The 16788-nt window shown below is 41.0% G+C and overlaps 1 protein-coding gene across 2 annotated transcripts in view; it reads left to right on the top strand.

The window, feature by feature from the left end:
• inpp5a (inositol polyphosphate-5-phosphatase A) overlaps positions 1 to 16788 on the top strand; it is a 161504-nt gene that overhangs the window by 81971 nt on the left and 62745 nt on the right. For both annotated transcript variants that reach the window (XM_023155623.3, XM_004554565.3), the window contains exons 5-6: positions 15054 to 15117; positions 16659 to 16762. In XM_023155623.3, the coding sequence (XP_023011391.1) occupies positions 15054 to 15117; positions 16659 to 16762 (168 nt within the window). The remainder of the gene's footprint in view (positions 1 to 15053; positions 15118 to 16658; positions 16763 to 16788) is intronic.

The following is a 16788-nucleotide window of genomic DNA, read 5'->3' as shown; positions in this document are numbered from 1 at the left end:
CTTTCAATCTTGATTTGAAGGATTGGATAGAGTCTGAGGCACGAATAGAAGCAGGGAGGCTATCCCAAAGTTTAGGTGCAGCTGAAGCAAAGGCACGATCGCCTCTGGTCTTCAGCCTAAGCTTAGGTTGGGCCAGGAGTAACTGACCTGATGATCTTAATGCTCAGCAAGGAGTGTACAGATTGAGATCAGTGAGATAACTGGGCGCAGTATTATTCAGAATTTTAAAAGCGAGTAGCAAAATTTTAAACTCAATGCGATATTTGATTGGTAACCAATGTAAATCGACAGGAGCTGGAGTGATAGAATCAAATTTTCTAGCTCCGGTAAGAAGGCGAGCCGCAGCATCCTGAACAAGCTACATAAAAAAAAAATTAAAAAACACGCTAATAGAAACACAAAATGACATCAACACTTTGTTTCCTGTAGTGTGAAATGTTGTGTCCTGCACCTTTTGGGCAACTGGATAAACTGGAGTCCACAATGCAAATTAAAAAAAGCACAAAGTTGGTTGTTAAGTTTCCTGCTTTTGATCCCGCGCCTCATTTGCAAGGCGTACCTGCATCAAGCAGCGAAAAAATGCCCTCACCGTGGCTCCATTTAATTTTCTTTAACCATGAATTTATGCTCGCTCTTCTGCCATGCAAAAGACGGTTTTGCCCAACCTCATTAAGAGGTCACCAGCGGCTCAGGCCCCACAGGTGTAATCCCATTTACTTTGATCCTCAGTTTTTATGTCCTCGTTAAAAGCTGCTGAAGTAGCAACACGGTATTAGTAAATACGCAGCTGGAATATATATGAGCATTAATCATTCTCTCTATTGAACAGGCCACTGCTACCTTTACTGGAAACTGGGGAGAGGGCAGAAATGACGCTTTCAAATTCAGACGTTTTCCTTTAATTAGAAGTGCACCGAGGTATTTTTTTGTTTTTTTTCAATAAGTTTTAGAGCATGCATTGGATCAAAATGTGCATCATTTCTTTCTTATTGTTTTATCAGAAGACATTTATTCAAACCACTCTGTATAAAAATAAAAGCAAGGTGCTATTACTGTGTGTATCGAACATTTTTTAACAAAGTTATCAAAGTCTTCCATCAGGATTATGCTGAACCAGCCAATGGTGTGGTCTGGAGCACAAAAAAACAAAAAAACAAAAACGCAGCATTATAAAGTAGCTCTTTTAAAGTCTGAGTCATATCATGTAGACGCGTATTCACTTTTCTTTTTTTGTTGAATGTCATTGCTGTGATGGTTTTATTGCTTTAGACCCCTATGCCGGGCAGGTTAGAGGAGCGACTGCACGACTGATGAGCGTGGCAGGAAATTGGCAGATGGAAGCATCCATTTCACCGCTAATTAGGGGGTCCAGAAGCCCGCCGACTGACAGGGTTCAACCGGGCAATGTAGTGCCTGCCAGCTCCCATCCCGTGCGCTTTATAAAACGCTCTTTAATTCCCCGGCACAATATCATTAACTTTGTAAGTGGATGAACACAATGGACAAGCAATTTAATTAACTTCTACCATTGAATGTTGGAGGGGAGACTAAATGAAATTAATGCACAATATTTCCCAGGGAGGCAGCCAACCTTGGGAGTGGGTCTGGATTGTTGGCAGGTCAGGCACTGCCGTGGGTTTGGCCAATTATGCCTTGTTTAGACCCATCCATAATACTTTCTTCAAAAGAAAATAAAATCAGTGGTTTCGAGATCAATCATGAGCGTGTGTCGCTCTGCATTCTGGGAGATTTTAGAATAATGAAGTGGAAGCCCGGAAACACTCTGCCAAAAGCTTTGAGTCAACAGCGCTAAAATACAGGTATCATAACTGATCCGTGCAGAGCCGGGGGGGGGGCTTACTTGAAGTAGACGATCAATAAATGCCTGAAATTGGGAAATACAGGAAAAGGAATACGGCGATATGTCCGGCGCCGTCACGTCACATGTCGTGTTGGAGGATGAAGCCTGTTATTATTTTGATCACCCAAACTTTTGCTTAAATAGGTCAAATATGAGCTTTGTTATTAGTCTAATGTGTCTTAGTGAAATTGAAGTAAACTTGTAACAGGTTTATGCTCTAGTTTAGGAATTCAATGTTTCAAATAGATTACAGTACCTACAGTTAGAGATCTGCCGTCTTACTTTTACTTTTATTTTACTTCAAATAACTTGGTTTACAAATAAAACTCTGTTTTAGGCCGTCTTTATATTACACACTACTAGTGTGCTTTGGTTGGCATATTTTAATAGTGCTGTCCAAAATGGAGTATAAAGTCCTCACTATGCACCTGTGACACTTTTACTGTAACCGTGTTTCACTGCTGTGCTACTTTTATTCTTTATCCTGCTACTGTAACACAAAAATTTCCCTGTGGGATTAGTAAACTGCCTTCTTACCTACATACCTACCCAACGAACCATTCAGTCGTTTTTCACAACTGAAGTTTTGTTTGAAACCGCAGATCACAGCTGCGCGCGAGAATGCTAATTATCCAAAAACCTGCCCAGCGAACGAATGTCCCCATTACTCATTATTATCCTCATTACTTACTGTAGCTGTATAAGCAGTCGAAATGAGTTTCAGGTGCACTGCCAGAATCTGAATCAAAGATCTGTGGTTCCTCTTTTAATTCTAAGGGATCAATACTGGTCCTGCTTTGCCCTGTAAACCAATTTTCTAGCAGAGCTCGCACATGATTTCCTTCTCAGGAGAAGCAGAAGAGCATTAAGGGAGAGTAAGCTTAACTTAAATCTTAATTACTGTAAAATAAGTAAATAAATTTACATTAACGTGCTTCCTCTAAGTATGTCTGTGAACACCCTAATTCCTTGCCTGCGTCCCTTACCTATGGTCCCCAGCACACACATCCCAGAGACAAGGGCTTCTTCAGGACGTGACGGATGGCTCCAACACTCGAGCCGCTTTCAAATCACAGGAAGTGACAGAGGAAGTTTTAATGAGAGTTTTGTCTGTGTATCCAGTCAGGCCTTCCAGGCAGCTGATGAATAATAGACACTGTGGCTCAATACTCTGAATACTCAATCAATGGCACTGGGAGAGGGCCTTGGCAAACACATATGGCAGCCTGGGGTGGGCGGCGGGCTGAGGAGGGGTAGAAAATACTTCTCCATCTGTATCTCCAGGCTGAAAAAAAAAGAAAAAGCAAGCCACCTCTATTGATGCCTCTCACTTTTGTGCCAGGGTGTTTTCTTCGCCGGCGATGACAAACAGGCTGTTTGTGCGGTATTGGAGGTTTGTGCAGAGAGGCTCCTGTGAAGGTGCTCTTTTAGTTCTGGATCCTGCATATCAATGGGTCCCTCGCTGGGATGTGGAGGGCGGATCTTGAAAAAGATCTGTCAATTCCTAAATCCAGTAGCTGTTAGAGCACACAGCATGCAGTTCTATTGTCTACTAATGGATTTGCCTTTTGCACTTTGATTCAGTGTGCTTACAGTTTAGCCATGTATAAATGTTAGAGTTTAGTGATTAATGGGGATATCATGTACCTATTAGTCAGAGCTTATGTCTCTGCTTCCTTCTCTGAGCTGTGTGGGGCTAGCATGTGTGCCTGATGTATTGCAACACCATTTCTTCATGACAGCATATCTGATTGACCTTTCCGATAAGACTGTGTGTGCGTGTGTGTGTGTACACATTTGTGAGTTGTTTTTGGGGGTTACGATTCTGCGTGCAGGTTTGTGTGGACGTGTGGCATCACTCGTGATTTGTCAGATGCGGGGGGCTCCAGGGATTTCTGAGCAATGAGATATAAACTGGAAAATAGCCCATTCTTGTCTGTGCTCTCCAGAAGGCAAAATGCCACGGAAAACTCTGAGGAGATATTTCTCTGCAGGTGGCTGGAACAAGCTTGTAGTCCACAGACAGATAACCCTCATTGCAGGGCAAGTGTCATCACTTTATAGGATTATTATGCTCTAATCAAAGGCAGTATTATTTTCACCTTCATAATAATTTCGCACTCGCCTAGTTATTTTAAGGGAGTGTTTTAAGGGAACACAAGCATTCGGGTTACGATACAACCAAACCAAACAAGTTTTATTAACCAAGCTTACTTAAAATTGTTGCCACATGGTTTTCTGTGGATTGACTAATGGATTAATAGGTCAGTCACTTCAGCCCTCACACGCACCCAGTCCTCCTTTGCACTGAGGAATTCCAACAAGCACACTAACACTCTGTTTTTCCTCCTAATAAAATGGTTTAGTGCCTTGGCGTAACTTGTGGCTTGTTTATAACCTCTGTCATGGCCTTGATGTTGTTATGTTCCCACAATTCATAAATTCTTCAAGTATTTATGGTGCAATCTTATCAGTGAAGGAATGACTCCCAAATTACAAAAACAGTTCAGTTCAGTTCAGTTCAGTTCATTTTTATTTCAAACATTTCAAACATGTGCCTTCACAATCATTACAAAATATCATTCCATTATTTGTTTGAAAAGGAGTAGGCTGAAGTATTTACTTATTTGTCCCTACCCCCTCAAGTTTTACCTCTCATTCATTTAATTTTTTTTTGTCTTAAATTAAACAAACAACATATGAAACATATGAAGTAAAACAAAACATAACATACATAAATCAAAAACAAGAAATTAGCAAGCCCCACCACAGTATAGTTTCTTTCATATGAAAAATACAGAATGTGTATATTTGCAGATACACAAGTTATGGAAAAACAAAACAAAAAAACAAAAAAGAACCGCAACACCATTACCAGCAACATTACCGTCCTGGGTTAACCCCGTTTTCTTCATTCTTATACTTATTTAAAATTAGGTTTTTATATTTTACTTTAAACTGTTTTATGTTCCATAATTTAACTCCTGCAATTGAGATTGACATAGTTCTTAAAGTTGTTCTAGCACTTTGTATTTTTAAATTCCATTTCCCTCTTAAGTTATACCCACCTTCTCTTTCTATGAACAATTTACAGATTTCTTTGGGAAGCAATTTATTTCTTACTTTATACATTATTTGCGCTGTTTTAAGCTTCACCAAGTCTTGGAATTTAATAGCTTGCATTTTGACAAAGAGTGCATTTGTATGGTCCCTGTACCCTACATTATTTATTAATCTAATGGCCCTTTTCTGTATTATAGTTATTGTTTGTGTGTTACTTTTGTATGTGTTTCCCCAGACCTCTACACAGTAGCTCATATATGGCAGTAGTAAAGCACAGTATAAAATGTGCAGTGCTTTCTGATCCAACATATGCTTTGCTTTCCCCAGGACGGCAATGCCCCGTGCCAATTTCCCCCGAACATAAGTAATGTGTGGCTTCCAACAGAGCTTGTGGTCAATGATCACCCCAAGAAATTTTATTTCATTTACTCTTTCTAAATATACATTGTCAACACATATTTCTACTTCGATGTTTTTCTTTTGGTTTCCAAACAACATAAATTTGGTTTTATCTAGATTCAATGATAATTTATTTATATCAAACCACTTCTTTAATATCGTTAATTCCTGTGTGATCATCCCCAAAACCTGTGGCAACTCCACACCTGAACACAGTATATTTGTGTCATCTGCAAATATTACAAACTTTAAAATCTCCGATACTCTGCAGATATCATTTAAGTACATAATAAACATTTTTGGACCCAGTACTGAACCTTGAGGTACTCCACAAGCTATATCCATCAAATTAGATTTATATTCATTTATTTGTACATATTGTTGCCTATTCCCTACATAGCTTTTTAACCATTCCAAAACCACTCCCCTAAACCCGTACTTTTCCAGTTTTTTTAATAGAATTTCATGATTAACAGTATCAAACGCCTTCTTTAGATCTAAGAAAACTCCGAGCGCATACCTCTTATTATCCATACATTCCGTTATCTTTTCCATTAGATCTATCAGTGCCAAAGCTGTTGATCTGTTGTTTCTGAACCCATACTGACTATCTGTCATTAATTCATATTTTTCCACAAAACTGTCAAATCTTTTTATGAAGAGTTTTTCCAGTATCTTAGAGAACTGGGAGAGTATTGACACTGGTCTATAGTTTGTAAAATGATGTCTTTCACCGGTTTTGTAAATGGGAATAACTTTAGCAACTTTCATTTTTTGTGGAAAAACTCCTTTTTGAAACGACAAGTTGAATATATATTTTAATGGTTTTACGATACCATCAATAACTGTCTTTACCATTACCATATCAATATCATTCCAGTCTGTACTGGTTTTGTTCTTAAGTCCTCTACTATGTCATAAATCTCTTTCTCTTCCACTGCTCTTAAAAACATTGAGCTACTATTCCTTTCAATATTTTCACCAGTGTCCCTTTCTATTCCATCAACCTTTATTTCTTCTGCCAGTTTTGGCCCTATGTTTACGAAGAATTCATTAAAGCCATTTACTATCTCTTCCATGTTATTAATACTTCTTGTCCCTTCTATAAAGTATCCAGGGTAATCATTATTCCTTGATTCATTTTTGATTATTCTGTTTAATACATTCCATTTATCTCTTGTGTTATCTTTATTGTGTTCTAACCTTTTAATGTAATACTCTCTTTTACAGGATCTCATTATATTAGTTAATTTATTTTTGTAAGTTTTATACTTCATTTCAGTTTCTATTGTTCTCTTTTTTATGAATTCTCGATATAAGGTATTCTTTTTTTTGCTGGCATTTTGTAGTCCTTTTGTCATCCATGGTCTTCCTGCATAGTTGTGTTTCCTATTGATTTCAATTACTGGGCAGTTTTTATCAAGTAATGTGTTAAATGTTCTTAAAAATCCTTCGTAAGCTTTATTAACTTCTGTTTGTTCATACACAATATTCCAATCTTGCTTTAAAAGTTCATTTCTAAGACAATTTAAGGTCTTCTCTGTTCTTATTCTTTTGTAAATAATCTTATGTCCATCGTTGTTCACTTTATAATGGCATTTATAAGATGCAAAGACTGGTAAATGGTCACTTATATCATTGATTAACAGCCCACTTTTTATCTTTCCTTCTATTATATTTGTAAATATATTATCTAATAGAGTTGCACAATGAGATGTTATTCTGGTCGGTCTTGTTATCAGTGGAAATAAACCGATGCTGTACATGGAATCAATAAATTCTTCTGTACTCTTATTATGATTTGGATTCAATAAGTCAATATTAAAGTCCCCACAAATAAACATTCTTTTCTGATTTATATTTGTAAATAAGTCCTCCATATTATCCTTAAATATCTCAATCTTAGATCCTGGTGTTCTATATATACAACTGACAATTAGGTTTTTCCTTTTTTCTATACTTATTTCCACTGATAAACATTCCATCACTCCATCAATAACAGTTGTCATTCTTCCCATTCTTTTGTACTTTAGGTTTTTAATCAATGTAAAGTGCCACCCCACCTCCTTTCTTGTTGATCCTGTCTACATGAAGGAATTCATATCCATTTATTTTAAAGTCTTCTTCTTTTCCAGGAGTTATCCAGGTCTCCGATATGGCTATCACATTGAATGGCTGTTCAAACTGTGTTATGTAGTCTTTGATGGATTGAAAGTTTGCATATAAGCTTCGACTATTAAAGTGAACCATTGTTATACCCTGTTCTACCTTGAATTCCTTTTTAAGTTGCTCATTTGTATAATAATTGCATTCATTTGTCTTATTGTTAAAGAAATTACAATCAGGATCTATGTTGCTGTCATACATCAATGTCTTATTTTCAATATCTATATGAGTTGTTAGTTGAAAATTGTCAGACATCTGCGTTGGTTGTGCACTTGGACGGTCCCATCATATTTAGCACTGCTTTGCATTTATCAGTTATATTTTTCTAGTTCAGTCATCTCTTTGATGACTAGAACCTTAGCCTGCTCTGGTGTTCCATTTAACTTAATGAATATTTTACAGTCTGACGTCCAAGTTGACTGTATTTTCTTCTGTTTTCTTAATATTCTTGCTTGTCTTGCAATGTCTGCATTTTTCTTGATTAGGTGTTCATTTAAATAAACATTTGTACCTTTTAGCTTTCTTCCTTGCTTGAGCAGTTCTTTTTTCTGTTTTCTATTAACAAAACGAATGATAATGGCAGGTATTTGATTTTTTCTCGGAAGAGGATGGCATCCCTCAATATTTTTACTGTCCATTTCTATACCTTTGCTTTTAAAGAAGGCCATTACCTGCTCTTCCAAAGAGTGTAGCTCTTGCTCGGGTGGCTCCCCTCTCTCTGATGCTGCTACCCGTGCGTATGTCTGATGCTTGGTTTCCAGTCCTGTCACTATCACATCATTTACGCTTGAATATTGTTCCAGATCTGACACCCGTCCTTCCAGCATAGCAATCTTCTTGTCCTTTTCCTTGCTCTGCCTTCTTAGTTCTTTAATATCATCCATTAAATTGAGTATCAGTTTTTGTTGTTTGGAAATTGTTGTTATTTCTTCAGACATAAAGTTTAGGGATTTCTTTATGTCCTCCAGTTCCTCCTCATTAACGTTGCTCCTCTTAGGCGGCATCTTAACAGCGTTAAGGCCCACTGGTTGCGAAGCACCCTTGAGGATTGCCGAAACCCGGCCTGTCCTGGCAATTAACCTCACTGGTTAATTGCCTTCAACTCCTGGGTTTGCTTTTTTAGGTGGCATTTTGAAAATGATGAGATTGGTATTTCCTTGTGATGGCCCGTTGAAGTCACTGTTGATTTACTTGCTGGTGCCTTGCTAGAGGATCCTGGGCCTAGTGGCTGCTGGAGGATCCTGGGCCTGGTGGCTGCTGGAGGATCCTGGGCCTGGTGGCTGCTGGAAGAGCCTGGGCCTGGTGGCTGCTGGAAGAGCCTGGGCCTGGTGGCTGCTGGAGGATCCTGGGCCTGGTGGCTGCTGGAAGAGCCTGGGCCTGGTGGCTGCTGGAAGAGCCTGGGCCTGGTGGCTGCTGCAGGATCCTGGGCCTAGTGGCTGCTGGAGGATCCTGGGCCTGGTGGCTGCTGGAAGAGCCTGGGCCTGGTGGCTGCTGGAAGAGCCTGGGCCTGGTGGCTGCTGGAAGAGCCTGGGCCTGGTGGCTGCTGCAGGATCCTGGGCCTGGTGGCTGCTGGAAGAGCCTGGGCCTGGTGGCTGCAGGAGGAGCCTGGGCCTGGTGGCTGCTGGAAGAGCCTGGGCCTGGTGGCTGCTGGAAGAGCCTGGGCCTGGTGGCTGCTGCAGGATCCTGGGCCTAGTGGCTGCTGGAGGATCCTGGGCCTGGTGGCTGCTGGAGGATCCTGGGCCTGGTGGCTGCTGGAAGAGCCTGGGCCTGGTGGCTGCTGGAGGATCCTGGGCCTGGTGGCTGCTGGAGGATCCTGGGCCTGGTGGCTGCTGGAAGATCCTGGGCCTGGTGGCTGCTGGAAGAGCCTGGGCCTGGTGGCTGCTGGAGGATCCTGGGCCTGGTGGCTGCTGGAAGATCCTGGGCCTGGTGGCTGCTGGAAGAGCCTGGGCCTGGTGGCTGCTGCGGGATCCTGGGCCTGGTGGCTGCTGGAGGATCCTGGGCCTGGTGGCTGCTGGAGGATCCTGGGCCTGGTGGCTGCTGGAAGAGCCTGGGCCTGGTGGCTGGTCTCCGCAAAGAATGTTCAGGAAGCGCCTCACGAAACGACTTTTTGTGTTGTTTCCTATGGGACTGCCACTCAAACCTGGGACGGTGCTGCACCTCAGCTGGTAAATGTAAATGGCAACAGAGCGCCACCTGCCATAGTTAAACTAGCTAAAAGGTTTGGACTGAGTGCTTCAGAACTTCTGACTCAGGTTGAGGTTTGTGTTCCGCAGTCATTCATATGCAAACCAGCTCACCATGCCTGTGTGCCAGTCCCTGTTAACACTGAGTTTGCACCTATTAAGCACGAGACTGAGTTCATTAAACAAGACTTTACTTGTGAGAAGCTGCATTTTAAGCTTGAAATAGGCCAGAATTACAACTGCAGTCTAAAATGAGACCGAGTGAACTGCAGTGTTACAGAAAAAAATGGCACTGGAATACCAAAGAAACCAAAGAAAAGATTAAAAACTATAAAAATGTGCTATAAAGACTTCGGTTTATAGACTGTATCCAAAAGATAGCATGCATGTACGTAGTTAGCTTCTAGACTGCACTGACTGAATTATCAGCAGGCTAATGTGAGCTGTTTGTTCATATCTTGGGACATTTGTAATGCCTGAAAACTAACAATGAAAACAGTAAAGAGTATATGGGAGAAACCTTCAACCATGATATGAATGTCGACGTTACATCGTTTGTCCACCAGAGGGCACACGATTTCCTTCTTGGCAACACATGTTTGGAATACCACATAGTCAGGCGGAGTGTAAAAAAACAAATTTCACATTCAACTTGATTCTGAAAAATGCACGACACAAATTTTTTTGCTTCGATTCTTCGTTTAAACTTTGTCGTCGCCATGTAAACGCGTACGTTTCACCCACATTTACTCTTAAAGCAGACGCCTGGAAGCACGCCTGTGAGTAAAAAGTTCCCGGGCAGGCCTCGGTGTTTACACAAAAAGACTGAGAGCACAACAGCAGCAATGATGACGATGTTGTCATAATTTAACATGGAGCCAGAAATTATGTTCCCCATTTAATGTGAAATGATACAAAATTTGATTTTAGCTAATATCTAATAATATTAAAAAAATAAAATAAAGGTTGGACTCATTCATTTCATTATTATTATAACCTTAATTAAAATTTACATCATCAGAATGTTATTCAGTGTGTAACCACCACATGGTCCTTTAAAGGCTTACAAAAACACACTCGTTCACTAGCACACAGTAAAATACTATCAGAACTATTTTTGCCTCCCGTTAACGTCTAAAGCCTTCCAAGAAGACAGAGTAAAGGTAATGTTTTTGTGTCTTAGTTGAGATTGCCTACTTTATTGTATTTGAAACTAATGTAATTAAGATTCTATACTTATTTTTGAACATTTTTATTTTTATTTCAAAATGGCATGCACAATGCTGTATGCGGTTTAAGACATTGCAATGTCTAGAAAGGAAATCAATGAGCAGTTAATTTTAAAAGACCTGCAATTTTTCTCTTTTGAACATTTATTATGGCACATTAATAAAGCAAAACTCAACATTACTCAGTTGATGGAAGAATCAATAGAATTAAAATAATCTTAAAAATCCTACGTTGTTCCAGCTCTAAAGCTAAAGCTTCAGTGACAGCATTTGGCCACCACTATGTTGTTGTTGTTCTTGTGTGTGTGTGTGTGTGTGCGTGTGTGTGTGTGTGTGTGTGTGCGTGTGTGTGTGTGTGTGTTTTTACAAGTCAGAACTGACCACATGTGAACGAGTGGAGTTGTCAGCTGTCATGTGTTGTGGAGAAAAACCCTGGATACAGACCGGGGACCACCACAGGCAGCTAATGATACCAGGCCTGGTCAGGAAGCTGCATGCATGAAAGCTTTAACAAAATCCAAATGTGTCAATTATTTTAAAATAATCCCCCATTTTTAAACCATTTTTTGTATTGGGATGTAATTATACTTATTAGTGCAAGCTATTGGGAGTCTATGGGCCAGTTTCAAATGATCCATCAGGAAATGAAGTTTTTGGCACTGCGCCTTGGTTGTTCAGCCCTAGAGACCTTTGGCATTAAAAAAACAAAAAACACAAGGGCCCAAAGAGCAGTAAATCCAGCCTTTTACAAACAGTCCTCATCCACAGATGTGAATCACTGACTTCTATTGCCACAAGAAGCAGTAATGCACAATAAACACTTAATTGCATCACCTGCTTTCTAATTAACACCCGTACTGCTCGCGTGTTCTCATCGTCGTCCTCTACAAACCCACGAGCTGCACTACAGTGTCCGAGAGGCAGCAGAGCATTACCCTCTGAAGCTATACAGCGATGACACCGGAGTGTGTATGTGTCAGCTCTCCTGGGGACTGGCCCACTCTCCCTTAGCACAGATTGGAGGTGAGACCTTGAAGAAAAATTATTACTTTTATGTTTGCTTTATGGCTCATTTTTCACATTAAACGCAGAAAATCTATTCAGAGGTCACAGAATTCCTGCTTCTCTTCACGAGCCAAAACTAATTTTTGCAGCCCTCGGTATCGATAAAGCATTCAGCGGAGCAAAGTATGCAGGCTATGTACTGCCGCTCTCAAGTCTCTATTTTCCACCAGCCAGTCTATTGGGACTTGTTCAGGCCGTATCTGCTGGGTGGCGGGTCGGTAGGGGGGGGTTCTGGAAATGTCAACCGCACACGTGCATGGAGAGAGCGCGAGCCCAGCCGCCGTGGTGTCAGTGCGCCCTTATCTGTGAGTGGTGCAGCCAATAGGACTTGTGATAAGAGATAGCATTGCCAGATCGAGTCATAAAACCCCAGCTTTTATGGCGCGGTTATTGTCTTTCTGTCTACAATTATAGTGATTACTCATTTCCCCCTTACCTCCCCCTGCGGACCTCATGGTGCACTTAATAGACTGCATTTTACTAATGGAAAATTAAGTAGCCGCTGTGGCAGTGGGGTTTATAAATATGTAAAATATACTTTTAATTATTTCAAGTGAATCTGGCAGCTAATCAATAAAGAGGGACGTGACAAACATACGTTTGACACAGGCCATTGTAAAGCTACTGGTAAAAGATAAGCATGGCCTGTCAGCGCAGTCCAGCCCTAATGAATATTTTGAGCCTGTCATGTAAAGAGACAAATGGATTAATTGCGCCCTGCTAATATAATAGCTTCTTCATGGAGAGTGCGGGAGAGAGGCAGGCAGGCAGAGGAGAGGAGAGGGAGCCCAGCAGCTGCTGCTGGGATCTGAACCCCAGTGTCAGATGAATATTTATTAGGGTTGAGGGTTAAGTAGATTTTTGCGATTACACGGATAGCCACTTAAGCATAGTTGTTTATAATTTATTTGATAATTGATTCATGCGGGTTTGTTTGATGTCATATTAATTTTATATCTGGTAGTCACAGGTGCTGGGGGCAAGTGGAGGTATCAGCCTCAGCTTTTTTTTTTAAAGAAAATAAAGTTTAGATTATTATTATTATAAAATCTTTATTATAAAGTTTATTTTTTACTTTTATGTTTGGATGAGCTCCACAAAATGATTAATTACTAATTATTTATTTAACCCTTTAACACCAAGTGTGTCGTATTTGAGTTTTTGTGAGGTTTTGGGACCTCTACCACATCAATGTGTGTGTGTTTTTCCTGAAAAACAAAAATGCCAAATGTAGCAAAAATGATACAAATGGAAACACATATATGCACATTTATAATTTTCTTTTTTAACTTGTCAGAAGTTTAAAAAAATCTAATTTTCTAATAATTATTTTTGGTTCAGGCTTCAAAATCAGAGACGCTGCCCATCACCGTTCCCCTGAAATAATTAAGTTTTGGGTTTTTTAATAAAATATTATAGTAGAAAATGCTCTGCTTGAACAGATGACGAACACGAGTCTATTTTATTCAGTTTTGCCTGGTAACAAAGTTACACCCTGAATGACTTGCTAACATTTTTGTCTATTAATTTTCAGTTAATCTAGCAGTAAGAGGCACTTTGACCTGGTGGTAAATAGAACAAAAAATGCAGCTGCAAATTAATTTGTAATAAAAATAAAAAAGGAAAATTCCTCTTCTTTTGTAAAAGGAAATATATCACAATAATACGGCATAATGGTCTTTTCACTCCTCTACTCTGTGAAATATTCACACAAACAGCAGCAGTTAGCATAGTGGCACCATTTTGACAAATGGCACCTTTATGCCTCCCTGGCCCTGCTTTCCTATCCATCTCTGTGTCCAGGCCCGTTGTTGGCACTTTAAGGTGAAAGAGAACATAAAGACAAGTGAGCACAAATAAGTGTAGGGGGGCCTTCCTGGAAGCTGTCCTCTCGCAATGGGAAGCTGCGACCTTGAGTCCTGCCTTCGCCCAACGCTGTCCCCTCTCATATGCACCACCCCCCCACCCCCCACCCCCTCCTCCTTTTTGCCTCCGTCTGAGCAGGAGAGGGATTGACGGCAGTGGTTCGGGTCACCAAGCGCGGTTCTCATCAATTAAATGTGCGACAGTGTTTTCTGTCGGCTGAACTTATATGTCAAGGAGATGGGCAGGACCTCGTGTTTGTGCTTTTGACAAATCAGCAAATGTTTAATCTCAAGATGTGCTGGGCGCTCATAAATAATGCAGAGGCCAGGCCGGGCCCGAACTCTCTCCCAGCGTGTTGGAAAGAGTGCGGAAAAAACGGGAAAAGATCATGCATTGAGCCCCCCCCCCCCTCGCTTCTGATTTCTTCTCCTTCTTCCTTCCGTCACATCCACCATTACTCATCTATCATTTCCTGTACATTCGCTCTTATCTTTCTCACTCTTTTGCAATAGTTTTCTCCCTCTACTCACTTACGTTTTAATCTGGTTGCTCTGGTCTTCATAGCTGAAGCTCCGCTCCGCTCTCTGGCTCTGTTTTGAAGGAAAAGGAGACTCGGAATTATCCTAAATCAAAGGTCTGCTATCTCAAAGACACAGGGGATTGAGCTCGAGCTTTGCCTCGATTTGCCCTAAATGTAAAGAGGCCAACAGAAAAGCAGTGTAGCGGACTGTGAACCGCATCAAATCCCCCTCTGCACCACTCTCACTTCTTCCCACAGACTTTGATTGGCTCGTCCACCGACTGGGAAAGTTTCCTGATTGTTCACAGGGAAAATTAAGATTTTAAGCCTATTGAAGTTGATCTTTGCTCATTGAAAAGTCCATCTGAATGTGTCCTTTGAAAGCTCAAATTGTTGACTCGTCACGTTAGAAGACTCCAGAATAGGGTGCACAGAGGCCGCGCTGCGAGCGTACTGTACCGAGAGCACGGTGCACCTGTTGTTGTGTAGCCGGATGGGGTGTGTGTAGTGTTTGTGCAGTGTGCTGTGGAGTGTGGAAGATCTGTGCTGGCTTTGCTTTCAGCGCAGTTTATTAGGCATTTTCACATCAGGTCAGTCCTTTAAACACTGACGGTGTGAAAAGCTTTTGAAGGACTTTTAGCTCCTGACAAAACAAAAAGTTGATAAATAAATGTCTTTAAAAAAGTCTTCTTCTCTTGCAGGCTCTTGGAAGTTTATACTTTATCCACGACTCTTTGAAAAACATCCAACAGTTTGATTTCAAAGGTGAGCCTCACCCCACCTCTCTCCATCACATGACACACATACATCATGACCACTATCCTCTCTTCATTCCCCTTTATCACATTCCTGCATATCACATGCGACCGTTTGCAGGCTATTCCTGCTTCCATCAAAAGCAGTAGGCTGTGATGGGCTTTGAGGATAATGTAAAGGGAGCGGGACAGAATGGTAATGCTTATAAATATTAGGATTTAATTCATACGATTTCGGGCCTACAGTAATGGTGTGCAGCAGGTTATTGGACAGCTATGGCCGTCTCATCAGCCTGCGGTGTCAGAGGGCCCAGGGGGCCGGTGACCACGCTAATTAAAGAGGGGATATAGATGTGGAGCCGCCTCGCTTCCTATTAGACCCAAGTCAGCATTAGCACCAGTTACCCCAGTGAAGGACAGGGCGAAGGAAGGGGAGGGGTCACAAGAGAGAGCAGAGGCGCATTCATGTACCCATGTGCACACACATTAAGATTTGATTTAAAATCACAGCACCGGGCATCTGCAGATGTTAGTACATTAGCAGCTAATCGGGCATAATTTGTTTTAGCAGTCTCCATGTTTTTAAGAGTCAGTTTGCAATTTTAGTTTGAGCACGAAATGCAAATAATAAAATCTTCTGATCTCTGAGCTGGTGGCCTGTCCAGTTGGGCTGGGACTGTTTTAGCCACATGCAAACTTTCAGACAAATTTTCTGAAACTTAGCAGAAGATTTCAAGTGAAGTGTCATACATTTAGGCATTATATTTTTTCTATTAAAATATTTTCCATTAAGGAATTCCAAACAGATTAAAATCCCCCTAACCCTGGGTGGTGTAGAAGTGGAGGAGGGTGAAGAGGAGCCTGTTATTCCCATATCCAGTGCTACGTTTTTATACTTTCACTCTCCTAAAGTTGCCTTGCGTCATAGTAAGGCCTTAACTGGGCTTAGGAGAGGGGTCATCATCATCTGCCTGAAAGAAGTCACTTTAGCTGACTTTAAGTCGCAAACTAAAGATTTTAAACAGCTGTTGTGTGCCTGTGGTGACCACGAAACCTTCTATGACCCCATACAGAGCCAAGAGTTTTAAAAAACCCTGTGAAACAGAGTATTCAGAGCAGTGTAAAGATTGAATTTCTACATAAACTGACATTGTTATTGTAAACTTTGACTATTTTTAACATCAACATCTTTTAGTATAAGTGTACACACGGCCTATGACAGAATATAATGAAAATTCAGGGACTGCAGTGTTTTAAATCTACAGCATTTAATCCACTACAGTGATCCAATAATATCAAAGACAGGCATTTACTCACTTTACATCTCAGTCTGTCCTCCTCGTCCGAGTGCAGGCGTTCCTCATTCTGACCAGCAGGTGGGGCAGTTGTCTGATGAAGCTGAAATAGCTTTAAGAATCAGTCTAATTAGAAGATTAAGACTCACACTTCACTCACACAGTGTTAAAAAAAGAACCTTCTGTGGTTGTAACAGTGTGTGTTTTTCTCCCCGTTCTTCTCCCTTCATCACTGTCAACCTCGCTTCCTCTTCAGCCAAGAAATTTAGAAAGGTGGTCGGGAAGGAAACCTGCTCAGAGACACTAGAAAGCACACCCACACTGGAGAAGGCAAAGTTTCCACAGGACTACTTTCCCGAGGTGGGTTTTGTAATAAACACACACGA

The sequence above is a fragment of the Maylandia zebra genome, linkage group LG13 (assembly GCF_041146795.1).
Source record: "Maylandia zebra isolate NMK-2024a linkage group LG13, Mzebra_GT3a, whole genome shotgun sequence".
Taxonomy (NCBI): Eukaryota; Metazoa; Chordata; class Actinopteri; order Cichliformes; family Cichlidae; genus Maylandia; species Maylandia zebra.
The sequence above is the reverse complement of the archived record's forward strand: the minus strand, read 5'-3'. Positions and strand labels throughout refer to the sequence as shown.